This window comes from Syngnathus typhle, linkage group LG18 (assembly GCF_033458585.1).
Source record: "Syngnathus typhle isolate RoL2023-S1 ecotype Sweden linkage group LG18, RoL_Styp_1.0, whole genome shotgun sequence".
NCBI lineage: Eukaryota > Metazoa > Chordata > Actinopteri > Syngnathiformes > Syngnathidae > Syngnathus > Syngnathus typhle.
This window is the reverse complement of record NC_083755.1, coordinates 981,260-1,009,125: the sequence shown is the minus strand read 5'-3', so window position 1 is coordinate 1,009,125 and position 27,866 is coordinate 981,260. Positions and strand designations below refer to the sequence as shown.

Genomic DNA, 27,866 nt, shown 5'->3' with positions numbered 1-27,866 from the left:
GGGCCACATCCGGCACACGGGACCGTTTAATCCGGCCCGCCAACCCTGAACAAATTGTATTATTAAACTTTTTTTTTGTGGTCATTTTGCCTGCAATGACTGCGTTTCCCCAGTAGATGGCGAAGCGCTTGCCTGCGCATTTACTACCGGAAGCCGTGTCAGAAAGCTCGGTGCACACTCACAAGTGCGTGTACGTACTCAGTAGTACGGACATGGCGCACTCTCGCTCTATTCGTATCAGTCCCGAATTTAGAGCGTGGGCTTCGACGACAGCATTCTTGTAATTCGCGCGCTGAGCTTTCAGATGCAGTTTTGCGCTAAAGCCACCCACAAACCTTCCCCTGGAATCTTTCCATTAAAATGAGTCGCCCAAGGAAACGCAAGGTGGACACAGTGCCGAGCGTTTAAAAGAGAGTGGCCAATTTGGCCCGACGTACGCGACGTGACGTTCAGCCACATTAACATCAACCCGTCACAGATCGAGGTAAACTGACCAACACCTCGCATCTCTCCTAAGAATTTCCACAACAAATTTTACTCCAGACTATGACGCACTAGCAAAAAAGGGAGACCAACAACACTGTTCCCACTGAAAATGAACGGGAGGCTCTCAAGTTTATTGTAAAAAAAATGCATTTTGAATATGATTTGTACACATAGCAGGGATTGAAACTAGCGACCATTCTCATTTTCAAACAATGCAGGATGCTCAAGGACATTGATGCACCACCTATTTGCGACTAATCTTAACCTGTAAAGTTCTTAAGGCTTACTTTAAGGAAGTGTTTCCCGTTTCCTCACCTCTGTTACCAGGTGTTTGTGAGTTAAAACTCTGCTCTGATTTTCAGATACCCCTCACCGTGTTGCTGTGTTGATTACTTTATTTGGATGTATGCTTTCACCAATTCTTCAAGAATTCAAGAATATTTGGTCAGAATGTTTGCCGTTTGATGTGATCTCATAAGATAAACATCTTTCATTAATCTGACCTGCAGGCACTGAAGTGATGGAGACTGTTATTCATAATAACAGTGTCGTATTTTATGAGAATCACTGATAGCAGTTTTTTAGTGAATTATTATTATTATTATTATTATTATTTAATGCTGTTAATAAATGCATTTGTTTTCAAAAAACTTGTTTGGAATATCCATGCTTTACTACCTACTAAAGGCCAAAATCTTTTATGCAATAACCTTTGCAGGTTGCTTATATGACCACACAAAGCCTACGTCCATCTGCTCCTGGTTCGGCCCTCCGGTCCAAATTTAGAACCCAGTTCGGCCCGCGAGTCAAAAAGTTTGCCCACCCCTGTCTTAATGGCTGCTTTCACGGAATCTGTGGTATGGGCTCTCATTCTGGACCAATACTTTTTGGGGGCAAAGGAATCCTCTGGGTTGCTTCCCATAACATTCTTCCAGACACTCCTGCATTACGCTTTTCATCATCCACCCTCTCTTGTTGACTTTAACAGAGATAAAGACAAGAAAATTTGATCACATTAGCCCAATATTAGCCAACTTACGTTGGCTCCCGGTCCATTTAAGTTAAAGTTAAGTTAAAGTCCCAATGATCGTCACACACACATCGGGGTGTGATGAAATTTGTCTTCTACATTTAACCCATCCCCATGTGATTTTGATCTATCTCCTGGGGGAAAGGGGAGAGGGGAGCAGTGAGCAGCAGCGGTGCCGCGCTCGGGAATCATTTGGTGATTTAAGATGTGACTTCAAGGTTCTTCTATTAACCGATAAATCATTGCATGGCTTCGTGCCTTCATATCTTGTCGACCTAGTTGTTCTTCACGTTCCATCCCGTAACCTCCGCTTGCAAAACGCTAGTCTTTCAGTGACCCGAGGGCCAAAAAAATGTCTGCAAGGTCTAGAGCAGGGGTCACAACACGGTGCCCGTGGGCACCAGGTCACCGTGAGGACCGCATGAGTCGCCCGCAGGACTGTTACAAAATTAGCTCAAATAGCATCACTTCACAAATCGGAATTCGATCAAAAAAAAAAAAAAAAAAAAACGAGATTTTTTTGCTTTGGTTGTAGTGAAATTTGGATTCTGTACGCCTTTGTATGTTGCCTTTAGGTGATAAACTAGCATCAGTGAGAAGACCATAAGCTATTTTTCCTGGCCAGAGATGCTTTAGTTTCAGCAATGTACAGCAACTTAGAATATGGAATGTCGCAGCTGCTGTTATTCAGAGAAAGAGTATTCTACATGCCCTTTTTAAGACAACGAGTAGACTGAAACGCGAACGGCAGCTGTTACTCCAAGCCATGACATCAACGGTTTGGGCAGGAATAAGATAGGCTTGTCTGTCAGCAAGGGGGGCGAACATCTTTGCTTTTGGGGCTGCGAACATCTTTGCCTTTGGGGCCACTCGAATTTTGGGAGAGACATCACTCTGACATCGGTTGAATAAAATATTTTCCCAATCAGCCGTGTGTCACTGGAGTGCTTCCTTCCCTGGGCCAACCATCGTCCACCGAGTGTTTTTTGAAGACCAGCGAAGCAACAAAGACCATTCACCACATTGTCGAACACAATTCGGAGGTTGAACCTCGCGAGATGACCCGAGAGAACCCGAGGAAAACCCAACCGTGCAGCCCAAAAGCCGACTGACTCCATTGTTATTGCGTTCTCGTTACTTTGAGGATTGTATTAACCCCTAATCATGCCTCCAAAGAAAGCAAGTGGGAGCAGTAAAGCCATCCTAAAACATAGACGCTCTTAACGCAATGCGACAGTGAGCGCCCGGCACGGCTCACATTACCCCTTATGATGAAAATAATTATTGGATCTCGTTTTCCCTCGCCTGGATGCGGGTCACCAGGCCCCCCCTCTGGAGCCAGGCCTGGAGGCGGGGCTCAAAGGCAAGCATCTGGTGGCCGGGCCTTCGCCCATAGGGCCCGGCCAGGCACAGCTCGAAAAGGAAACGTGGGTCCCGCTTCCCATGGGCTCACCACCTGAGGGAGGGGCCAAAAGGGGTCGGGTGCAGTGCGAGCTGGGCGGCGGTCAAAGGCAGGGACCTTGGCGGTCTGATCTCCGGCTGCAGAAGATGGCTCTTGGGACATGGAATGTCACCTCTCTGGCTGGAAAGGAGCCTGAGCTGGTGTGCGAGACAGAAAGGTTCAGACTAGATATAGTCGGACTTGCCTCCACGCACAGTTTGGGTTCCGGTACAAGCCCTCTCGAGAGGGGCTGGACTCTCTTCCACTCTGGAGTTGCCCACGGTGAGAGGCGTGGAGCAGGTGTGGGCATACTTATTGCCCCCCGGCTGGGCGCCTGCACATTGAGGTTCACTCCGGTGAACGAGAGGGTAGCCTCCCTCCGCCTTCTGGTGGGGGGACGAGTCCTGACTGTTGTTTGTGTCTATGCACCAAACGGCAGCTCAGAGTACCCACCCTTCTTGAGTCCCTGGAGGAAGTGCTGGAGAGCGCTCCTTCTGGGGACTCCATCGTTCTACTGGGTGACTTCAATGCTCACGTGGGCGATGACAGTGAGACCTGGAAGGGCGTGATTGGGAGGAACGGCCCCCCTCCGATCTGAACCCGAGCGGTGTTCTATTGTTGGACTTCTGTGCTCGACACGGATTTTCTATAATGAACACCATGTTCAAACATAAGGGTGTCCATGTGTGCACTTGGCACCAGGACACCCTAGGCCGCAGTTCGGTGACTTTGTAGTCGTGTCATCGAATTTGCGGCCGCATGTTTTGGACATTCGGGCGAAGAGAGGGGCGGAGCTGTCAACTGATCACCACCTGGTGGTGGGTTGGCTCAGATGGTGGGGGAAGATGCCGGTCCGACCTGGCAGACCGAAACGCTCTGTGAGGGTCTGCTGGAAACGTCTGGCGGAATCCCCTGTCAGGAAGAGCTTCAACTCCCACCTCCGGCAGAGCTTTTCCCACGTCCCGGGGGAGGCGGGGGGCTTTTAGTCTGAGTGGACCTTGTTCCGCGCCTCCATTGTTGAGGCGGCCGACCGGAACTGTGGCCATAAGGTGCCTGTCATGGCGGCAATCCCCGAACCCGCTGGTGAACACCGGCGGTAAGGGATGCCATCAAGCTGAAGAAGTCCTATCGGGCTGTTTTGGCCTGCGGGACTCCGGAGGTAGCTGACAGGTACCGGGTGGCCAAGCGGAACGCGGCTTCGGCGGTTGCGGAGGCAAAAACCCGGGCGTGGGAGGAGTTTGGCGAGACCATGGAGAATGACTTCCGGACGGCTTCGAGGAAATTCTGGTCCACCATCCGGCGTCTTAGGAGGGGGAAGCAGTGCAACGTCAACACTGTGTACAGTGGAGATGGCGTGCTGCTGACCTCGACTCGGGACGTCGTGTGTCGATGGGGAGAATACTTTAAAGACCTCCTCAATTCCACCTACACGCCTTCCATATGGGAAGCAGGGCCTGGGGACTCTGAGGCGGACTCTCCAATCTCTGGGTTCGAAGTCACTGAGGTAGTTAAAAAACTCCTCGGTGGCAAGGCCCCGGGGGCGGATGAGATCTGCCCGGATTTCTTAAGGGCTCATGGCTGACACGTCTCTACAACATCGCGTGGACATCGGGGACAGTGCCTCTGGATTGGCAGATTGGGATGGTAGTTCCCCTCTTTAAGAAGGAGGACCGGAGGGGAATTACACTCCTCAGCCTCCCTGGTAAGGTCTATTCAGGGGTGCTGGAGAGGAGGGTCCGTCGGGAGGTCGAACCTCGGATTCAGGAGGAATAGTGTGGCTTTTGTCCTGGCCGTGGAAGAGTGGACCAGCTCTTCACCCTCAGCAGGAACCTCGAGGGTGCATGGGAGTTCACCCAACCAGTCCACATGTGTTTTGTGGACTTGAAGGCTTTCGACCGTGTCCTTTGGGAGATTCTGTGGGGGGTGCTTCGGGAGCAAACTGATAAGGGCGGTTAGGTCCCTGTATCACCGATGCCAGAGTTTGGTCCACATTTCCGGCAGTAAGTCGGATTCGTTCCCAGTGAGGGTTGGACTCCGCCAAGGCTGCCCTTTGTCACCGATTCTGTTCATAATTTTTATGGACAGAATTTCTAGGCGCAGCCGAGGCGTTGAGGGTGTCTGGTTTGGGGACCTCAGCATCGCGTCTCTGCTTTTTGCAGACGACGTGGTGCTGTTGGCTTCTTCAGGCCGTGATCTCCAGCTCTCACTGGAGCGGTTCGCAGCCGAGTGTGAAGCGGTCGGGATGAGGGTCAGCACCTCCAAATCCGAGTCCATGGTCCTCGATCAGAAAAGGATGGAATGCCCTCTCCGGATCGGGGATGAGATCCTGCCCCAAGTGGAGGAGTTTAAGTATCTTGGGGTCTTGTTCACGAGTGAGGGGAGGATGGAGCGCGAGATCGACAGGCGGATCGGTGCAGCGTCGGCAGTAATGCGGACTCTGTACCGGTCCGTCGTGGTAAAGAGAGAGCTGAGCCAAAAGGCAAAGCTCTCAATTTACCGGTCGATTTACGCTCCTACCCTCACCTATGGTCACGAGCCATGGGTCGTGACCGAAAGAACGAGATCCCGGATACAAGCGGCCGAAATGAGTTTTCTCCGCAGGATGTCCGGGCTCTCCCTTAGAGATAGGGTGAGAAGTTCGGTCATCCGGGAGAGACTCGGAGTAGAGTCGCTACTCCTCCACGTTGAGAGGAGCCGGATGAGGTGGCTCGGGCATCTCATCAAGATGCCTCCTGGACGCTTCCCTGGGGAGGTGTTCCGGGCATGTCCCACCGGTAGGAGACCCCGGGGACGACCCAGGACGCGCTGGAGAGACTATGTCTCTCAGCTGGCCTAGGAACGCCTAGTGATCCCCTGGGATGAGTTAGATGAAGTGGCTGGGGAGAGGGAAGTCTGGGAGTCCCTCCTGAAGCTGCTGCCCCCGCAACCCGACCCCGGATAAGCGGAAGAAGATGGATGGATGGATGTATTATTTATTTATTTATATAAATGTATTATTTATTTATATAAATGCCGGTCCGCGAAAATATTTCTGACATGTAACCGGTTTGTGGCGCAAAAAAGGTTGGGGACCACTGTTATAAGGTTCACATCCACCATCAGAGGACGCTGGCATGAGTGCCTCTCATAACATTTGAAATGTACTTTTTATTTATTTTAATATGTGTGATGTTTGTTTTTTACCCTGTGGGCAAAGAGCCTGTAATAAAGTTTATTATTATTGCTCAGATATTCCCTTTTTCTTGCTGCTACTCGGCCATGACCTAAGGAATGCATAATTACACAGCTTCATTACAGTATGTTTATCCAATTGCTAGTTTCTAATAATTAAATTGTTCACATATCTACAATTATAATATATCATTACTACCGTTTTTTTTCCGTGTATAGTGCGCCCCCATTTATAGTACGCACCCTAAAAATGGCATGCTGATGCTGGAAAAAAGCTTGTACCCATGTATAATACGCACCCAATTTTTATGAATTTTTAAAAAAAAAAAATTATATATATATATATTTTTTTTAAGTCCCAAAGATCGTCACACACGCAGGGAGGCAATGGGTCCCATTTTTATAGTCTTTGGTATGGTCTTAACTAGGCTGGATGTCATTTTTTTGTTGGCGTTGATTTCTCCGACTGCCCCTAAACGCACCACCGCGCTCCGTGCGCACACGGGAAAGAGGCGGCTCTGTATGGGAGAGACGTTGAAGAGGAATAAAAACACCCTTGGAAACCAAAACTTGCCCCTCGTCGTGACTCGGAGCCGCAACAAATGTTTCGGATTTGTGTAGGGTACATTGTGACAGACGGCAAACTAGCAGGTGATCGAGCGAGTGTCTGATACAAGAGCATTGCGGTCGTATGGAGCGTGTTTGAAATGAACAGCAGAGACGAAAGGAACAAGGCAAAGTGTTGTGAAATAAAATATTACCTGTAATACGCATTTTGTTATTTGCTGATTGAAACTGCTAATTAAACTGTGAATTGAAACTAATAGGTGGAGAACTGAACTCTCGCTCTTTATATAGCTGACGTGTCTTGCGCAACCATTCTGCGCATCTGTAATGGCGGCCTCCGTATGACGTCCGGTCCGCGATGGAGATTAAAAAACAAACAATATTTGACAATAACACACCATCGAGGATTGCACCATCGCATCAAACGATGTGTCGTCAATTATGAATTTTACTAAGTGTGTTGGGCAGGATGGCTGAATGCGATGCGCAATTGACAACAAACAAGAAGAAAGGTGAGTTTTATTTCGGGGGAGATTTGTCATGTCTCGTCCCCAGTTTTGCTATGTGTCTAGGTTGCCATAGTTTCTGTTCGCGTCACCCCGCTCTTCCTGTGTCACCTCAATCGATGTAACGTGTTTTGTATTTAAGTCCTGTCTGCCCCTCGCTCACCGTTGGATCATTGCATGTGTTACTGTCATTCTGTTCCTGTCTTTGGTAATGTCACCCTGTCTTTTTGTTCCACGACTTTGTCGGTCAGTCCTGTTGTTGGTTTTGTTGTACCATGACTTTCTTTAAAAAAAAAAATAAAAAAATTTTTAAAAAAAAATAATATATTTTTGTACCCATGTATAATACGCACCCCAGATTTTAGGACAATAAATTAGTTAAATATTGCGCACTATACACGGAAAAAAACGGTATATTATGTACTGCCATGGCTGGCATCTTCTCAGTTTCGCTCTACTGGCTGTGACTCAACGGAATGGACATAACCAGCAGTCAGGTAGCGATATCGTTTGTATATGGACTTGAACAATCTATCAAATAGTTGTAAATGTCTGGATATGTTACTGGCGGAAAAGTCTCCTTATCAGAGGACCAAACGCTTGCTGTGCCAGCTCCTGCTACACTTGAGCTTGAGTTCTTTTTTCAACTTTTCAATGTATCACTTCCGGCTTTCTTGGTCCAACTGGACGAAATAATCACTCATGACTCCCACCCAGGCCACCATCCTCACAAGTCTAGTGGCAGCGGACGAGGCTTTTTGCCACCCAAACAATAATGGCCGCCCTGATCTGTGACAATGTACGGTAATTTTCGGACCATAAGTCACGTTTCTTTTTATAGTTTGGGTGGGGGGGACTTATAATAAGGAGCGACTTATATATGTTTTTTTCAAAAATGTCCCCCCCCCCCCAAAAAAAAGTGAAACCACGATAATCGAACCGCGAATTTGAATTTCAAGTGACATCAGCAGCACGACGCGGCGTGGAGCGGCGGTTGTTTACACAAAGGACAAAGATTGATAACGGGATGACGAAGATGACGAAGGGCCCCACGTACTCCCGGCATCATTAGCGGCTTTGTTTCTAAGTGACACAGCGGACGAAGAGTTTGGGGGATTTAAGGATTTGGAGTGACACAGAAGGTTTGAAAAACTATTATGGCTTTTACCCACGCCCGGTCCTACTCTAAGGAGCTCTTTTTCACCTACGTGGATTGAAGTCGGGGGCCGGCGCTCGGCCGGGTGGCTGTCCAGGGACGGTGGATGGGGCTCGGACATGGCTTTTACGCACGCGCGGTCCTATTCTTGGGAGCTCTCTTTCACCTCCGTGGATGGAAGTCGAGGGCCGGTGCTCGGCCAAGTGCTTGTCCGCCGACGGTGGATGGGGCTCGGTCATGGCTTTGACGCACTCCCGGTCCTATTCTATGGATCTCTCTTCCACCTCCTTGGCTGGAAGTCCACGCCGCCACACGCCTGTAAGTTTGTTTTGTTAAATAAAGACCCGTTTACCAAACCCACGTCTTTCCTTGTACTTTGTTAACGCTACAATCTAATTATATACTAGATCTGTGGAATAACGGCGAGGCTGACGTCAGGGCGCACGCGCGGCGTTGTTGACAAAAGACGTGGAATTTGATCTATGGATTTAATGATTTAGAGTGACACAGATGGTTTGATAATATTATTGCTTATATAATAGTTATTTGATATCTAATTTATATATCGTTATATGGGCCTGTGGAATATTTTGAAGTGCAAGCGCCGTCAGCGGCGCGCACCCATTGTTGACAAACGACGATCGATGGATTTAATGAATTGAAGTGACACAGATGGTTTTATCGACGCGTTATTTATGTACCGTATTTTCCGCCCTAAAAGGCGCACCTAAAAACCTACATTTTTATCAAAAATCAACAGTGCGCCTTATAGTCCGGTGCGCCTTATATATGGATCAAGTGATGAATTTGTTGATCCATACTGGTTGTACACAGTGCTCTGCCCAAATGTTTTGGTACGTTTTAGTACGACTAGTAAATTACAAGGTCGCATCGCGTCCCAGCATTACGGTAACAGTAGTCAGGGGGCGTCACCGAATAGCTGTTGTACCCGCGAGGCTATTTTATTTCAAAATAGGCTGTTCTGTTCCTGTTTTCGGGTACGTTTATGGATCAATATCCAACGGAATCATAAATAAGCAACACCAATGTGTTATATCAGTCTTTAGTCGATTCCGATCACTTTTATGGGAGAGCGTTGCGAAACGTGATGGTTTACAGGGAGCTGCCTTGACACTTTGCTGAGGCTCATGGGAGTCTGCGAGGGCCGACCTGTCTCGGGGCAACAAAGAAGCAAAGAGGGCGCTCTCTTGCAAAATTACCGCCCACTTCAAGGACAGCAGGGACGCACGGAGCCTTTGGCAGGGCATTCAGACCATCACAGACTACAAGCCCGCACCGCAGAGCTGTGAAGGGGATGTCCGTCTGCTCAATGACCTTAACCGCTTCTTTGCTCGCTTCGACGCTCAGAACAGCACTTGCCCGCTGAAGGCCACTCCCCCTTCACACGAGCTGCCCCTATGCCTCTCCGCCGACAGCGTGAGGAGGGCGCTTGCCGCTATCAACATCCGTAAGGCGGCGGGCCCTGACAACATCCCGGGTCGTGCGCTGAAGGACTGCGCTGGTGGGCTGACGGATGTCTTCACGGACATCTTTAACACTTCCCTGCAGCAGGCCATCGTCTTGTCGTGTTTCAAAGCTGCCATCATCGTACCTGTGCCGAAGAAACCCGCTCCGTCCTGCTTAAACGACTACCGCCTCATGGCACTTACGCCCATCATCATGAAGTGCTTTGAGCGGCTTGTCTTGGAGCACATCCGATCCCTTCTCCCCCCACCATTGACCCCTTCCAGTTTGCGTACCGAGCCAAACGGTCCTCTGAGGATGCCATCTGCTCTGCCCTCCACTCAGCCCTCACCCACCTGGAGAAAAGGGACTCGTATGTGAGATTGCTGTTTGTGGACTTCAGTTCTGCCTTCAACACCATTGTGCCACAACGCCTCATCAGCAAACTTGACACGCTGGGCCTCAGTACCTACCTCTGCAACTGGCTACTGGACTTCCTCTGTCAGAGGCCACAGATGGTACGTGTTGGCGACAAAATCTCCGCCAGCATCACGCTGAACACGGGGGCCCCCCAAGGCTGCGTGCTCAGTCCGCTGCTCTTCACCCTCTTGACGCACGACTGCACTGCAACCTACAGCGACAATCGCATAGTGACGTTCGCTGACGACACGACTCTGGTGGGTCTCATCACCAAGGGTGACGAGACTCAATACAGGCTGGAGGTTGACCTTCTGACCACGTGGTGCAGGGACAACAACCTCCTGCTGAACGTCGACAAGACCAAGGAGATTGTTGTGGACTTCCGGAAGGGTCACACCCAACACCTGCCGCTGACCATCGACGGTGCTGTGGTGGAGAGAGTGAGCAGCGCCAAGTTCCTGGGGGTGCACATCAGTGAGGATCTCTCCTGGTCCACCAACACCGCATCACTGGCAAAGAAAGCCCAGCGCCGTCTGTACTTCCTGCGGAAACTCAGGCGAGCGAGCGCGCCTCCGGCCGTCATGACTACATTTTACCGCGGCACCATTGAGAGCGTCCTCTCCAGCTGTATTGCTGTTTGGGGTGGCGGCTGCACTGACTACAACTTGAAGGCCCTGCAGCGCATAGTGAACACGGCTGGTAAGATTATTGGTGCTTCGCTCCCCTCCTTGAAGGACATTTACACCTCCCATCTCACCCGCAAGGCAACCACAATTGTGAGTGATGAGAGTCACCCCGCTCACTCTTTGTTCGAGCTTCTGCCCTCTGGGAAGAGGTACAGGAGCCTGCGCTCCCGCACCACCAGACTCTCCAACAGCTTCATACTCCAGGCTGTTTGGATCCTGAACTCGCAAAGTACAGGACGCTACGCAGAAAGGGGGGTTTCTGCGTAGCGTCCTGTACTTTGCGCTATGCTTACTGTCTGCTGTACGCACACTGGCTCAGTTTTGCTCCTCTTATTTATTGGGTTATTTGTTTATTATTTATTCATCACTCATTTTATTTATTTATTATTTATTAGTTATTGTGCCTTCTTGTTTTTATTTTGTGTCGTCTACTTGTATGTTTATCGTGTACTGTGTCTCGTCACCGTGGGATGGAGGAAACGAAATTTCGGTTTCTTTGTGTGTCTGGACATATGAAGGGATGACTTTGAACTTTTGAACTTTTTTCTTACTTGACTATTGTGACGTTGTCTATCATAATGCTCCAAAATCTGTTCTAGCCCCATTAAACACTGCTTACACTAGAATTTGTAGATTTGCTCTCAGCTGTGCGTTACATACACACCACTGTGTATTGTATCAAAACCTCAATCTCCCTTCCCTTGATTTGAGAAAAAGTATGCACTGGCATGAATTCTTATATATAGAAGTTTAAACTTTGGTTACCCCTAGCCCATATTTGAAACACTATCTCTCCCGTATTACATAAACCCACCAAGTTAGACATACTTTCCCCTTCAATTAACAAGGCCTTTAAGTTCATAGCTCCTGCTGATTGCAATAATTACCTGCCAACATCAGATCTCTCCCTACTCTTACTCTATTCAAGTGTGCACTGTTATCTCATTTTAAGATTGAATACTCATGTATGGGTGGCTCGGTGGCGCACTTGGGTAGCACGTCCGCCTCACAGTTAGGAGGGTGCGGGTTCGATTCCACCTCCGGCCCTCCCTGTGTGGAGTTTGCATGTTCTCCCCGGGCCCGCGTGGGTTTTCTCCGGGCACTCCGGTTTCCTCCCACATCCCAAAAACATGCTTGGTAGGCTGATTGAACACTCCAAATTGTCCCTAGGTGTGAGTGTGAGTGCAAATGGTTGTTTGTCTCTGTGTGCCCTGCGATTGGCTGGCAACCGGTTCAGGGTGTCCCCCGCCTACTGCCCGATGACGGCTGGGATAGGCTCCAGCACGCCCGCGACCCCAGTGGGGACTAAGCGGTACAGAAAATGGATGGATGGATACTCATGTATGACCTGAAACACGTGACTGTTCGAGGGTTATTGAGGCTCCACCTTATTTCACCATCTCCTCATAAGATGAATCATCTGTTGCCCATTTCTGAGTCTGTAATCTTATAATTCTGTATGTATACTACAACTATTTTACCTCATAAAATGATATACATTCAGTGTAATGCCTGTAATAGTTCACTATATCCAAAATGCTAATGCTGCAATGTCTGTAATGTTCAGAATACTCCTCCTATTAATTTGTTATTTATCTGTTTACTTCTTCCACTTTTCCTGTTTTTTATTTTTATCTGGGACCCTCTCGAAAAAGAGGTGATAGACCCCAAGGGGTCAATTCTAAAAAATACATTGGAACACACAGACATCGGATCAGGCAGCTCTGCGCACACAACAGAACCCGCCTTCCACACCAGTTAGTCCAGGTGGGAGGCATCCCTCTTCTTGATGCTGCCTGCCCCTCCAGCCAAATCACCAAATCATTTGTAACTCCAATAATTTTCTGGAAGATATTGAGCATTATCTGACAGAATTGCAGGTACATATGCCGTTGGCCAGCACTGTATATCCATATACAGGGGGTCCTCGGATTACGACGGACTCGAGTTACAGTGTTTTGTTTTTACGACACACGTCTCGTATATTTAAAGCCTTTTTTCGACCTAGCGTCGTAAGATTCCTAACGCCCGCGGCGGAAGAATAATCCACGAGAGAGGCTGTAGACCGAGGAAGACGGCGTTACCCACTCACATGATATACACCATTTTGGTCTGTTGCGTCCTCTCTCTCTTGCAATGCCCCTTCTGGTGTGCAAGCCAACCACAGGAACGTTGCTATACTGTGTGTATATAGTTATTCTCATGTATTTCTCATTTAGGGTGTATATATAGGAAAGGGAATCGAACAGCGGTCACTGGTCGCTTATCCAGGGCCACCCCAAGGAATAGACAGATACAGTAGATCAATAATCAATTTTGAGGTTCATCCCTGATAAGAATATGAAAATATTACCTGACTGAGGAGCTCTCAAAACCTTTGACATTCTCGAGCAGGATAAAGCGGGGAAGCGGACTCAGCCTTTCCACGGTGACATACACATACAATAAAGACACATGGACACGATAACTTGTAATAAGCAAAAGTCAAGAAAACTCAGCCATATTTAAACAACTGAGCAATATCATTTTAACAACTAAGCAGTTTAAACAGTACTTAACCCTGCTACCTGTACTGACAATACATGTAAGTACAAAAAAACAGAGGAACAAATACCTTGGCAGAAGATTAAGAATGTAGAGAAAGCTCTTTGTTCTAGGGTCAGCAATACCTCGTTGGCGTCCCAACCTACAAAGATAGATACAAATTCATAAAATCTAAACATTTTATTGTGACCTGATGACCGTGATTAACACCTTCATTTAGTCGTTGAAGAAATTCCTGCTCACATCACAAATGTGTTGAAGGTAGTTAAAATTATCACATTATAGTTAGGAAAATGTAATGTGACAAATTATGCAAGTCGACCCAACTCCACAGAAAGACACTTCATATGTATAGTTACAGTGATCCCTCATTTTGTCGTTGGAGATGCGTTCCAGAACCAACCGCAGAAAAATGAAAATTCGCAAAGCAGAAACTGTATAGCCAATGTATCATTTAGAAATTTGAACACCGGCGTATTGGAATTTCTTGTTGGCCGCTAGAGGACATGTGTGTATTGCATGTCAATTTGAAGTGTGGTTTACCTTGTCAAGCTAAGTGTCCACCTTCAGGATTAACACACTACACTAACCTCGGAAAGATCATGAATCGCAAAACCAAAGTGAGTCACTGTTGTGCATGAATCTCCTGTTGCACTGTGGTCCTATGCACAATATTAAGGCTTTGTAAACCCACCCCAATACCTTTACGCTATATAAGCCTTTCCCATTCCCTTAATAACCATCCCCACACTGTTCTGTGCATGTATTCTAGCTTAACAGTAAATAAAAGAAAAAACACGTAACATTGTCACATGTCCCAAACTCTTTCTGCACCAGTTGGTGCTGTTCCCTCACGCATGGCCGGCCTCCGGTCTCATGCCCTTGTTCTCAGTGACGTCCGCAGTGACGTGCTCAGAGGCACGCCCTGCGCGATTGGCACTCATTGCTGCTGTCCCGACTCCTTCTGCACCGCGCAAGTGCATTTTTCCTTCGTGCGGAGCTTTGTCACGTCTCTGCTCCGGTCTTCACATGCTGGCCGTCTAACGGGCTTTTTGCGCTAGACTGCACACCTAACTGTGTGTACTAATCAGCACTGATCGCCGTCACCTGTCCTGTGTTACTCGCTGATTGCGGCATGTATATAAAGACGTCGTGCGCCAAGCAGTGCGCACCGGTCAGTCTGCCTTGACATGCGTACGCCTGCCACTTGATTCCCGTTTGCCAGAGCCACTGTGTAGGCCGGGCTGGTTCATCTGCCTTGACACACACACGCACGCCTGCTCTTATTCTTTAGGTAGCACAGTACGTCTGGCCGGTTTGTCTGCTTTGACACTGGTACGCCTCCCACCTGATTCCTGGCTGATTCATATGCCTTGACACATGCAGCCCTGCCACCCGTCCCTGCTCTTATCCGCTGTGTAGCACTGTACACCTGGCCAGTTTGTCTGCTTTGACACGCGTACGCCTTCTGCCGGTCTTCGACCACAAGCTTGCTTTGCCTCTCTACCACCACCACGCAAGCTCGCTGACCAGTTTGTCTGCCACCTCGTGAACATACTTTGCTGGCATTCCAGCTTCCCTTTTCCCATTCTCTAAATAAAGAGTCTGTGTTGCACATGGTTGTCCTGCCTCATTTGTGCGTGGCCGGCGGCTGCGCTTCCCGCGCTTGCCCGCAGTGATGCAAATTGCACACCCTGCGCTATCAGCGTGTATTTAAACGCCGTTCTCTCGTCAATTAAAAACCTGTGAAATATCGAATCTACAATTGGTGAAGCGCAAAGTGTTCTTCACGGATAACTGGTTGTAAGACCACCCGCAATAGGTGTAAATCCACAAAGAAGGGACGATATGTTTTAATTCGGAATCTAATCACCATTGTATTAAAATTTCTATCATGTGGTGTTTTCTGTTGGCCACTAGAGGGCATGGATACATTGCAGGTAAATTAGAAGAGTGGTCTGTCCTTACCAAACAATGCAACATCACTAACCCGGGGGACATCACTGAAACGTTTGTTATACAGTGGTTTTAGGTTTTTAGGTGCGCCTTTGTTGGAATAATTTAGGTAAAGCCTTGTGATTTATGAGTTTATGGCTTTCCTTTTCATCTAGGTTCTTTCTCTTTTAGTGACAGGGATTCCTTTTGATCCCTGTGGATTGTATCCTTCCTGTCCTTATGTTATCTGTGTGTTTTTGTTCCTGTAAGAGGCCTTCAGTAACAATGAGCAGAGCTTATTTACATAGGCGAAATGTTCTTATTTGGTTGAAAGAAACTTCATTCCCTTTAGTTAACTGTAGGTTGGGTTCATAGATGGTTACAAGTTATCCCATATTTACTCAATGTTTGTTAAAGTGTTTAGGACAAGTCACTCGTTCTTATTGCGTGTTAATTTACTAAGTAGATAAAGTCTAGCCAAGGTTTAGTTGCATTGTTCCACAGGAGTTATCTGATCTCGCTCGGGGACGACTCGGCCAACAACTGGAGGAGAACAGATTCAAGTCAAGTCAAGTTTATTTGTATAGCCCTAAATCACAAGCAGTCTCAAAGGGCTTCACATAGACAGAAATTGACAATTATTCTCAAAGCATCCCCTGATCTTAAGCTCCCAAAAGGGCAAGGAAAAACTTAAAAACCCCTAGCAGGGGGAAAATGAGAAACCTTGAGAAGGGACCACAGATGGAAGGATCCCCCTTTCAGGATCACCAGGTTGAAATGGATGCAGAGAGGGCACAAATGATACAACATGAAAATCAATTAAATAAAAAGTGGATGTCCATGTCACAGCAGAGGGCTGCCGAAAGGAGCCCTCAATTGTCCTGGCAGTGCTCTTCGAGGAGGTTGAGCTGCAGTTCCCCTATCCTGAATTGGCCACGAGAATCCAGATAGCCGCTGTCAGCATGGGTACCACCTAACCACCTCCCCGGCCGGGGAGGGGGGAGGGAGGGGGTGTAGAGGGAGAGAAAACAAACTCCAGCCGAATCGGCCACTACAGGTTAGTTAAAGGCCATGTCATAGAAATGTGTCTTTAAACGTGTCTTAAATGTTTCTACTGAGGTAGCAGTCCTAATATCCATTGGTAGGGCATTCCAAAGCTCTGGAGCCCGAATAGAAAATGCTCTAGAGCCTGCAGACATTTTCTTAGCCCTCGGTGTCGCTAAAAGGGTAGCGTTTTGCGAACGAAGGTTACGAGACGGAACATAAGGAACAACTAGGTCGACGAGATATGAAGGCGCTAAGCCATGCAGCGATTTATAGGTTAATAGAAGAACCTTGAAGTCACATCTTAAATGGACCGGAAGCCAATGTAAGTTGGCTAGTATTGGGGTAATGTGATCAAATTTTCTTGTCCGAGAGAGCAGCCTTGCAGCGGCATTTTGTACTAACTGTAGACTTTTGATGCGGGACTTAGGAAGACCCGAAAATAGTACAGATGGGCAAACTCTGCGGGGGTCACGGGCCGACAATGAAGTGCTAATTCACACCACACTACATTCTTTTGCTAATCAGCGTTGCTACAGACACAATCTCCCCTCCCTTTAGTGGAGCAACGCCTCTGTAACCAGGGAAACCAAAACATTAAATAGAGGAGCACGTGGCGGGAGAACTCAGAATTGATGGAGATTGTAACCGAGTTTCCTCTCTCTATCGTTCTCCTCGCGAGTAAACCTGTTCTGGTTCTTTTCTCCTCTTCCTTCCAGCGTGTGGTTAAATGTCTGATGGTATTTAGACTCAACAGCCTTATAGGGCGGAAAATATGGTATATCGTTATATGGGCCTGTGGAATATTTTGAAGTGCAAGCGCCGTCAGCGGCGCGCACGCATTGTTGACAAAGGACGATCGATAGATTTAATGAATTAGAGTGACACAGATGGTTTTATAAACGTGTTATTTATGTAATAGTTTTTTTTAAATAACGTTAAATGTTACGTCAGGGCCGTTCTCAGCTCTTCGTTTGTGTTTATGTCACGTAAGCATACCTATCGTTTAGCCTGTTGTTGCTCGTTCATGACTGTTCTTGGTGTTGGATTTTGTCGAATAAATTGCCCCCCAAAATGCGACTTATACTCCGGAGCGACATATATGGTTTTTTTTTCACTTTTTGGGGCATTTTATGGCTGATGCGACTTGTACTCCGGAGCAACTTATAGTCCGAAAATATCGGTATTTGCAAATGATGGTGGAAAAAAGGTATTTGAAATTACGGTAAATGCAAATACTGCATACTGGACTATCTCAAAGTCACACTTTTTGCCTTATGACTGTGTAAAACACAGACAACAAAAGATTTATTTTTGCTTTTTCAAACCTTTATAACAAAACATAAATCTCACTTTATTCTTGACCTCCGAGCTTTGCTGATTTTCTACACTTGCGAAAAATATCCCAGAGAAGACAGAAAAAGTCAAGCAAACAAATTGTTGTATGCTTCACTCGTCATTACTTTCTGGTGCGATTAATGTTTTCCGACTATGTGAGAAGTTATTGAACACACCTCACGCAGAATGCGAAAAAGAACTTGAAAAATAAAATAAACCTACCTTCTAAAGATGGAAATTTACAAACGCAGAATTCTTTTAGGTTTGAGTAAGTGGAATTTAAGACCTTTCTAAGACCTCTTAAGACCATTATGCATATACATTTAAGACCAACATCAACCCAGAAAGATTGTAATTGTCATATTACAAGGATGAGAATGGCAAATATGGAAAACACTGAAAAGTAGCCAGCGTTCAGGGGGGGGGGGGGTGATGATATATATCAGATGTTGATATATACAGGACTATCTCAGAAAATTGGAATATTGTGATAGAGTTCTTTATTTTGTGTAATGCAATTTAAAAATCAAAAATGTCATACATTCTTGATCCATTACAAATCAACTGAAATATTGCAAGCCTTTCATTATTTTAATATTGTTGATTATGGCATACAGCTTAAGAAAACTCAAATATCCTATCTCAAAATATTAGAATATCATGTAAAAGTATACTAGTAGGGTATTCAACTAATCACTTGAATGGTCTAATTAACTCGAAACACCTGCAAGGGTTTCCTGAGCCTTGAAAAACACTCAGCTTGGTTCAGTAAACCAAATGACAAGTATGGGGAAGACTGCTGATCTGACTGCTGTCCAGAGGACAATCATTGACACCCTCCATCAGGAGAGTAAGACACAAAAAGAAATTTCTCAAAGAGCAAGCTGTTCACAGAGTGCAGTTTCAAAGCACATCCACAAAAAGTCTGTTAGAAGGGGGAAATGTGGCATGAAACGCTGCACAACCAAGAGAGATAACGGCAGCCTTAACAGCATTGTGAATAGTCGCTTCCAGAATTTGGGGGAGCTTCAAAAACAGTGGACCGAAGCTGGAGTCCAGGTATCAAAAGCCACTGACACAGACGTGTCCGGGAAATGGCCTACAATAGCCGTATTCCCATGGTCAAGCCACTTCTGAAACGTCTGACTTGGACTATGGAAAAGAAACACTGGACAGTTACAGAGTGGTCCAAAGTCCTCTTTTCAGACGAAAGCAAGTTTTGTATTTCATTTGGAAGTCAAGGCGCCAGAGTCTGGAGAAAGGCTGGAGAGGAGCAAAATCCAAGTTGCTTGAAACCAGTTTGAAGTTCCTACAGTAAGCTATTGTTTGGGGAGCCATGTCAGCTGCTGGTGTTGGTCCACTGTGTTTCATCAAGTCCAGAGTAAATGCAGATTTTAGAGCACTACATGCTTCTGTCTGCTGAAAAGCTAGATGGAGATGATGATTTCATTTTCCAGCATGATCTGGCACCTGCCCAGTGCCAAAACCACCAGTAAATGGTGTAAAACTATGGCATTACTGTCCTCGATTGAACTGCCAATTCCCCTGACCTAAACCCCATATAAAATTTGTGGGGTATTGTGTAGAAGAAGCTGAAAGACACCAGACTCAACAATGCAATGGAGCTAAAGACCGCTATTGAAGCATCCTGGGCATCCATAACACCTCAGCAATGCCACAGGCTGATTGTCTCCATGCCACGCGGCATTGGATGACGTAATCCGTACAAAAGGATTCCCAACCAAGTACTGAGTGCATTAATGGACATTTTCATACGTTTGATTTTGTTTTGCTGTTATTTTTTTACTCGGTCTGAGGAAATATTCTAATATTTTGAGGTTATTTGAGTTTTCTTAAGATGTATGCCATAATCAGCACTATTAAAATAATAAAAGGCTTGCAATATTTCAGTTGATTTGTAATGAATCCAGAATGTATGACATTTTTGTTTTTATAACTGCATTACAGAAAATAAAGAGCTTTATCACAATATTCTTGTCCGAAAGTCTATTGATCCGACACCGACTTTTCCGAGGTGCACTTGAACGCCTCCTCAGAAAGCGGGACACTTATGAGAATGCTGCACGCTCCTTTTCTGGTCTCGCGCTTAGGGAGGAAAACCGACTTACGAACCCCTTTTTCCTGTGACATTTGTGTGCGTTTATGAAACCCCAGGTGAGTTATGCAGACTGGCCTGTACACTTGGGGGAGCAAACATATCTTTGTTTACTTCCTGTTGCTGGTACGAGCGGATATAACTTGTATAGGATAAGTGCGTGGTTAGTGGCTTCGCACGGGGTGCCGCCATGTTGTCTGCGTACTATCGTCATATGTTTGTCAAACGTGTGCCTATAGCGTTAGAAATGTATTACTGTGTTTAGTTCAGTTGTGTACTATACGTTGTTATTACTGACACCGAGTGCCGTCAGCCAGCAGTGCACGTCTTAAAGCGGCAGTAACACACTTATTGCAGTAGTCAAGTTTATTGCCCTGTATATCAGTTGTTATTGCTTGCATTGTGCTATTGTAGTGAAGATACCCTACATAGCTGTTTATGCATATGTTTATTAGATGATGTAATTTGACTGTCATAATCTAATTACATTATTTCTCTTTGTTTTCCTTCTGTATAGACCACACATATACAACACACGCATACACACACACACATATACACACATGTATACACACCCACACACACCCACACAAGTACACACTCAAACCCACTAACATACACTCCTGGAAACCTGTACACTCACTGCTGTTGAGAATAAAGTTGATGCAAGATTCTCTAACCGGACTCGTCCATAGTGCTCCATCCCTCACCACTAATCCACATCTTTACAATTCAAATTTTCGGAGACAGTCCTATATATACATCCCGGTTCTCGAAAAAATCGGAATTCGAACGAAAAATTTGAGATTTTTTTGCTTCGGCTGTCGAACAAAATTTGTAGGTTGAACCTCGCAAGATGAGCTGAAAGGACCCTAGACTGCGACTTGTGACTGACTCCGTTCTTAATTGTATTTTCGTTACTTTGAGAATTGTATTAACCCCTAATCATGCCTCCAAAAAAAGCAAGTGGGAGCAGTAAAGCCATCCTAAAACACAAAGACGCTCTTAAAGCAATGCAACAGTGAGCGCCTGGCGCGCTGCAGTTGCGTGATCGGACCAAATTAAGCTCCCCGCCCACTGAGGTCCACTTAAATTATGAAAAGTACATCAGGACTTTAAAAATATTTTCTAAATTTCAGCGACGGCTCTGTCACAATAATGCGACCAACGCGGTGCAGTTGTGCGGTCGGCAGCGCGCTACGGTCGCGCGTTCGGCGGTGCGCTGCAGTTGCGCGATCGGACAAAAATGCGCAAATGAAAAAATGCTTAAAAAAGGCTTTTTGTTTTAGTCTTGGAACGGATTAATTTTTTTTCCATTTTTTGTAATGGGAAAAATAGATTCGGAACTCGACCGATGCACTTCTCGAACTGCCTTCTGGAACGGATTGTGGTCGAAAACCGAGGTTAGAGCTATCTAACTAAATAAGTGACGAAAACACAATCGCAAATTCACATTTTTGCTCCTCTTATTTATTGGGTTATTTGTTTATTATTTATTCATCACTCATTTTATTTTTTATTTATTAGTTATTGTTTGTGCCTTCTTGTTTTTATTTTGTGTCGTCTACTTGTATGTTTGTCGTGTACTGTGTCTCGTCACCGTGGGATGGAGGAAACGGAATTTCGGTTTCTTTGTGAGTCTGACATATGAAGGGATTGACAATAAAGCTGACTTTGAACTTTGAACATTGTGGGGGTGTAAAAACACTTAATTCTCCGCACAAGTTCAGTTTACAAGTGGAAACGATGTGACGAAAGTAGCGGCAAAATGCTGCCGAAAATAAGGCGGATGTTGTCGCATCACTGCTGCCAGATAGTTCGGTTTACAGAGGCAAGCCGATTTCTGTAAGATGCCGTCGCGGCGAATGCTCGCGATTCGCCGAGGCTAATGTTGCCCGGCCAGCTGGCCGGCCGCTTCCCTACACCCACCTCCCCCCATATATTAACATTTTCTCAACAGATTTACACAATTCATGAAAATGATACTTTTGACGGAAAAAAACACAGACATCCGCGGATCCGCGGAAAATTCTCACCCCTGATAGATAGGCCCATAATACAGAAAGACGGTATTTTAAAGGTTTTGTGCTGTTAGAATAAATAAGTAGATCAGGGCATACCTGGTAAAAGGTTGACAAGGAGGACTCATCAAAATCATGTCAAACTGCAAATTTTGAAACTCATCAAGCGATATGCCCTAAGAAAGAAAAATAAAGAAGGGCTCATGTGAAAAGAATTATATTTCAGACCTAACTTTCTAATGATTTGAGTGCTACCTACCTCAATGGTTCTGTTCCAGAGTGGGGTGCCCGGGAAATTGTGCCTGTAGACCTGATTTGCAGTTGTGTTTATGTCAATGGCTGCCACTACCTGGCCAGATATTCCAGACTCTAGAGAAATAAAACATATTTTTCAAAATATTATATACACAGGTGACCCAAGCACTTGTCTCTTAGACTGCTTTTAGACAGCCAGTAAAAGTAAAATTTTTAGCCCATCCACTTTGAAAATGGATGGCTCTTGTGTAGTCTGGACAATCACAAAGCACATACAATTCGTTTTTTGAGAGATATACAGGACGCATTTCAGTCTGAACTGCTCCAAACACAAATCCAGTTTGACTCCTAAAGCTGAACGTTTTTAAGAAAAAGAAAAAAAAAGAAATTTCTGAGAGATTTTGATAGAACTCATGGCGCACTCATGACTTTACGTTAACCAGGATGTTTGTCGACTTCAACCATCTCATGATCTACTCGTGACTAGCTAACCAAAGAGTTTATTGTTTGACGCTACTCATGACTCCAATCATGTGTTCCTCAGCCAGCCACACACTCCCAAGTCATGAGCACAAGGTCAAACTGTCATATACTGAAAAGATTTGCCACACTTAGATACATAGAATATAATGATAATATATGACATACACCGCTCAAAAAAATTAAAGGAACATTTTTTTATCAGGGTATGGCCCGAATTCAATTAGACCTTTCTGATAAGGTTTTGGTCAGGTACGTGGCAGAGGGGGTTGTTAATCAGTTTCAGCTGCATTGGTGTTGATGGAATTAACAACAGGTGCACTAGAGGGGCAACAACGAAATGGTCCCAAAACAGGACTGCTTTTGCAGGTGGAGGCCATTTCCTCCTCTTGATCTTTTTTAACAGTTTTTCCACAAGTGTTGGCTACAGCTAGAGTCGTTATCACGACTGGGAGCATGAGGCGATTTCTTAAACCTCCTGAAGTTGCGCAGATTGTCCAACTCCTCCAGGATGGCACATCCATGCGTGCTGTTGCAAGAAGTTTTGATGTGTCTCCCAGGACAATCTCCAGAGCATGGAGGAGATTCCAAGAGACAGGCAGTTATTCTAGGCGAGCTGGACAGGGCAGGGCCGTAGACGGTCCTCATTCCATCAGCAGGACCGATATATGCTGCTTTGTGCAAGGAGGAACAGGTTGAGCACTGCCCGAGCCCTACAGAATGACCAGCAGGCTACTGGTGTGAATGTCTCTGCCTAAACAGTCAGAAACTGACTTCACGAGGGTGGCCTCAGGGCACAACATCCTGTTGTGTGCCCTGTGCTCACACCATGGAGCTCGATTGGCATTTGGCATAGAACACCAGAATTGGCAAGTCCGCCACTGGCGCCCTGTGCTTTTCACAGATGAGAGCAGGTTTACCCTGAGCACCTGTGATAGACGAGAAAGGATCTGGAGAAGCCAAGGAGAGCGCTATGCTGCCTGCAACATCATTCAGCATGACCGGTTTGGTGGTGGGTCAGTGATGGTCGGGGGGGGGGGGCATTTCCATGGAGGGACAAACAGACCTCTACAGGCTATAGAACGGCAGTCTGACTGCCATTAGGTATCGGGATGAAATCCTTGCACCCATGGTCAGACCCTACGCTGGTGCAGTAAGTCCTGGGTTCCTCTTGATCCACTACAATGCTCATGTGGCAAGAGTATGCAGACAGTATCTGGAGGTTATTGCTAAGATTCGTCCAATCCTCTCAACCGGTGATGCGGAAACTATTATACATGTGCTCATCACGTCCCACCTGGACTACTGTAATGGATTATTCTCTGGTCTTCCTTTGTCCCCCATCAAAAGTCTACAGTTAGTACAAAATGCTGCTGCAAGGCTGCTCTCACGGACAAGAAAATTTGATCACATTACCCCAAAATAAGCCAACTTACATTGGCTCCCGGTCCATTTAAGATGTGACTTCAAGGTTCTTCTATTAACCTATAAATCACTGCATGGCTTAGTGCAGTGATTCTTAACCGCACCCTAGGGGTGCGAGAATGCTACCTGCTTCATGCTGCTTGTGATTTAGGGCTATACAAATAAATTTGACTTGACTTGACATGGATGAAGGAATTGACACAATTGAATGGCCCTCACGATCACCTGATCTAAACCCGGTAGAACACCTCTGGGACATAATGTTTTGGTCCATATGATGCTGCCAGGTTGCTCCTCAGACTTTACAGAAGCTCACTGATGCCCGTAGACAGGTCTGGGAGGACATCTCACAAGACACCATTTGTCGTCTCATTAGGAGCATGCCGCGACGTTGTCAAGCATGCTTACAAGCTCGGGGGGCCACACGAGATATTGAAAAGAATTTTGAGTTGCAGAAATTGAATTTGGGCAAAATGGCCGAGCCTGCCATATCATTTTTTCACTTGGATTTCTGGGGTGTCTATATACTGAGCCCTCTGTAGGCTGAAAACTTTTATTTCCATCAAAATATGTGGCATCCTTTTGTTCCTGAGACATTAAACTGTCCATGTCAGTATAGATATCCAACTTTTTTTTTCCACCATTGAAATTTGATGTGTTTTCAAAGTGTTCCTTCAATTCTTTTGAACAGTGTATTTCCAGTAGAGCGCCTGCGGAGCCATTTCAGGGGATATAACATGATGTTGTGGAAAAGTTGCAGTATTAGACAAATATACCTGAGTGTGATTTTGCAGAAGCTTTTGAAGAATCTTCAAAACGTATGTAGATGAGGTACACAGGGTGTGTCAAAAGGTTTGGGGTACACAAAACAAAACACTCGGACAATTTAATTTGTTAGTACTAATTTGTTATGAACAAAATACTCATTATATGCTCATTAATGCCATGTGTTTCATTGAAGTAAAATAATTCATAAAATATTCATATTGAAAAAAAGTTGCAAAATATACACTCTTGCAGCTCGATCACATCTGGTTCCCAAAACGAGCTACAAATCTCAAAAACTAAAAGGAACAAGTCAGTCCATGGTCGTCTTAAACTAAGTTAAATATAATGCGTTACTGAGTACTCAGCGTCTTACTAAGCCACTCGGAGTCTAATGTAGCCTCTGGACGTATTCATGTTCGATTTTCTAGAAGTTTGAGTAGAGGATAATTCTTCCTCCGCTTGTAGCAACTGCAGCAGATCGCCATTGACGATGGTCATACAGGAAGGGAATGAACAATGTAATACATCACTTACGTTTTAGAGCATAATGCATCCCACCTATTCCACTGTAAAGCTCAAGCACTCGCAGAGTTTCCATTTGTCGTTTTCAAGATTCAAGATTCAAGAGTTTTTTTTTTTATTCGCCATGTTTGAGCGTGCCAAACAAGGAATTTGACTTCGGTAGAAACACACCCTCTGTTCAACATTTAGGTGACTAACAACATTCAGGACATGTGAATAATGCAAAAACAGTGTAGACAAATTCAAGAAGGTGTGAGGAGCAGGATGTTATTGCACAGTAATGTCTCTGAGACTCTATGAGTGGTGTGAGTTCATCAGAGCAACAGCCTGGGGGAAGAAGCTGTCTCTGTGTCTGCTGGTTTTGGCGTACCGAGCTCTATAACGCCGTCCGGAGGGGAGTAGTTCAAACAGACTGCAACCCGGGTGAGAAGGGTCTGTAGAGATGTTCCTTGCCCGATTCCTGGTCCTGGACAGGTACAAGTCTTGGATAGATGGGAGGTTGATTCCAATGATCTTTTCTGCAGTTCTGATTGTCCGTTGTAGTCTGTGCTTGTCTTGTTTGGAGGCCGATCCAAACCAGACAGTGATGGAGGTGCAGAGGACAGACTGGATGATGGCAGTGTAGAAGGTCTTCAGAAGCTCTCGCGGCAGGTTGAACTTCTTGAGCTGTCTCAGGAAGTACAGCCTCTGCTGGGCCTTCTTCCGGACAGAGTCTATGTGGCCGGTCCATTTCAGGTCCCGAGAGATTGTGGTTCCCAGGAACTTGAAGGTGTCTGTGGAAAGAATAGTATTACTGCGGATAGTGAGGGGTAAAAGTGGTGAAGGGTCTCGCCTGAAATCCACTGTCATCTCCACGGTCTTGAGCGGGTTCAGCTCCAGATGGTTTTGACTGCACCAGTGGACCAGCCGCTCCACCTCCTGTCTGTACGCAGTCTCATCACCGTCCTGGATCAGTCCGATGAGAGTGGTGTCGTCTGCATACTTCAGGAGCTTCACACGAGAGTCGCTGTCTTCTTTTACTTTATGTCAAAACATGGAAAATTCATTAAAGTCCAAATATATCGCCCGATGTGTGGAGCGTCTAAGGTCTCTTTGACAAAGGGGAAACAAAATCAGTAAAGTTTGGCTCAGTTAATTCCCACTCAGTTTACACGTTCTTCTCGGCTCACAGTCGTCACGTTATAGTGACGTTGGCGGCAACTAAAGATGACGTCACGTTAACGACTACCGTCATTAGTATTCGAGAGCAACAAAATTCAGTTTTGAATAAGAAGAAACTGTGTCCAAATTCACATTAGCGTCATCCAAAGGTCTTGTTTTGTATTGACACATCAAGTTACAACAGATGCATCATTCACAAAACGTAATAGACAGTGAACTATGTCTATCATATCAAGTCAAGTTTATTTATACGTATTGCCCTAAATCACAAGCAAGTCTGAAAGGGCTTCACATGTACAAAAATGTAAAAAAAAAACCTGATCTTAAACTCCCAGGGAGGCAAAAAAAAAAGAAAAAAAAGCTCATGGGGGAAAAACGAGAAACCTTGAGAAGAGACCACAGATGGGAGGATACCACTTCTAGTGTTGGCTTGTGAGTGAACAATTCGTTCAAAATGATTTTTTTCAGTGAGCGTGACTGAATGGATCACTTCTTGAAGTGATTCGTTTTTTTTCAGTTCATGAGACTTCAACCAACATGCACCCTGTGAGCATTTTGACGTCTAATTCAAGAGTTTTTATTCACCATGTTTGAGCGTTCCAAGCAAGGAATTTGACTTGACGATTGTCGCCTTGACATCTGTGGTCATGAAATCTTTAGAGAGGTTAGTGTTGAACCACCTGAAGGATGTTACGGGCCCCCTGCTTGACCCCCTCCAGTTTGCCTACCGGGCAAAGCTTCTTACCCCAGACTGTCGCTCTGATGAACTCACACCACTCTTAGAGTCACAGAGTCATTGCTGTGCAATAACATCCTGCTCTCACCTTTTTTGAATTGTCTACATTATGTGTACTATGTGTCCTCTCTGCATCCATTGCAGCCTGGTCATCCTGGAAGAGGGATCCTCCCATACTGGTCTCTTCTCAAGGTTTCTCATTTCCCCAAGTAGGAAATTTAAGGTTTTCCTTGTCCTCGTGGGAGTTTAACATCAGGGGATGTCTGAGAATATTTGTCAATTTTCGCACGTCCTGAGTGTTGTTAGTCACCTAAATGTTGAACAGAGGCTGTGATATACCGAAATCAAATTTTGTCGTGCTCAAACATGGCCAGTAAAAATTTTTGTGTCTTAAAAACTCAATTTTTGCTACGTGAACTCTCAATTACATATGCTCAAAAGTAATTTCCCTTGAAGTGAGATGTATGCACTTCAAGTCCCTGTTTGGGCGCCAATTTTCTTTCTCCTTGTAACGATTACAAGGGCACAGGGTACTGATAGTGGTTTACTATCATCTACTTTAATTATCAATTGTTTCTGGGACTGAAGTGCAAC

At 45.7% G+C, this 27,866-nt stretch overlaps 1 protein-coding gene across 18 annotated transcripts in view; it reads right to left on the bottom strand.

Moving 5' to 3' along the window:
* trdmt1 (tRNA aspartic acid methyltransferase 1) overlaps positions 1–26,563 on the bottom strand; it is a 166,644-nt gene extending 140,081 nt beyond the window's left edge. For 15 of the 18 annotated variants that reach the window (XR_009718758.1, XR_009718757.1, XR_009718756.1 and 12 more), the window contains exons 1-7: positions 26,381–26,563; positions 25,388–25,462; positions 24,862–24,894; positions 22,185–22,294; positions 22,025–22,101; positions 13,542–13,613; positions 13,281–13,346 (exon numbers count right to left, since the gene is read on the bottom strand). Coding sequence is in view for 10 of the 18 variants with exons in the window: in XM_061304625.1 (XP_061160609.1) it covers positions 13,281–13,346; positions 13,542–13,613; positions 22,025–22,101; positions 22,185–22,294; positions 24,862–24,894; positions 25,388–25,451 (422 nt within the window). In the remaining 8 variants the exon portion in view is untranslated. Of the gene's footprint in view, positions 1–13,280; positions 13,347–13,541; positions 13,614–22,024; positions 22,102–22,184; positions 22,295–24,861; positions 24,895–25,226; positions 25,321–25,387; positions 25,463–26,380 lie in introns of those variants that run through there. The other 3 variants (XM_061304628.1, XM_061304630.1, XM_061304631.1) reach the window with 3 other exon arrangements.
* Between the last annotated feature and the right edge of the window lie 1,303 nt (positions 26,564–27,866).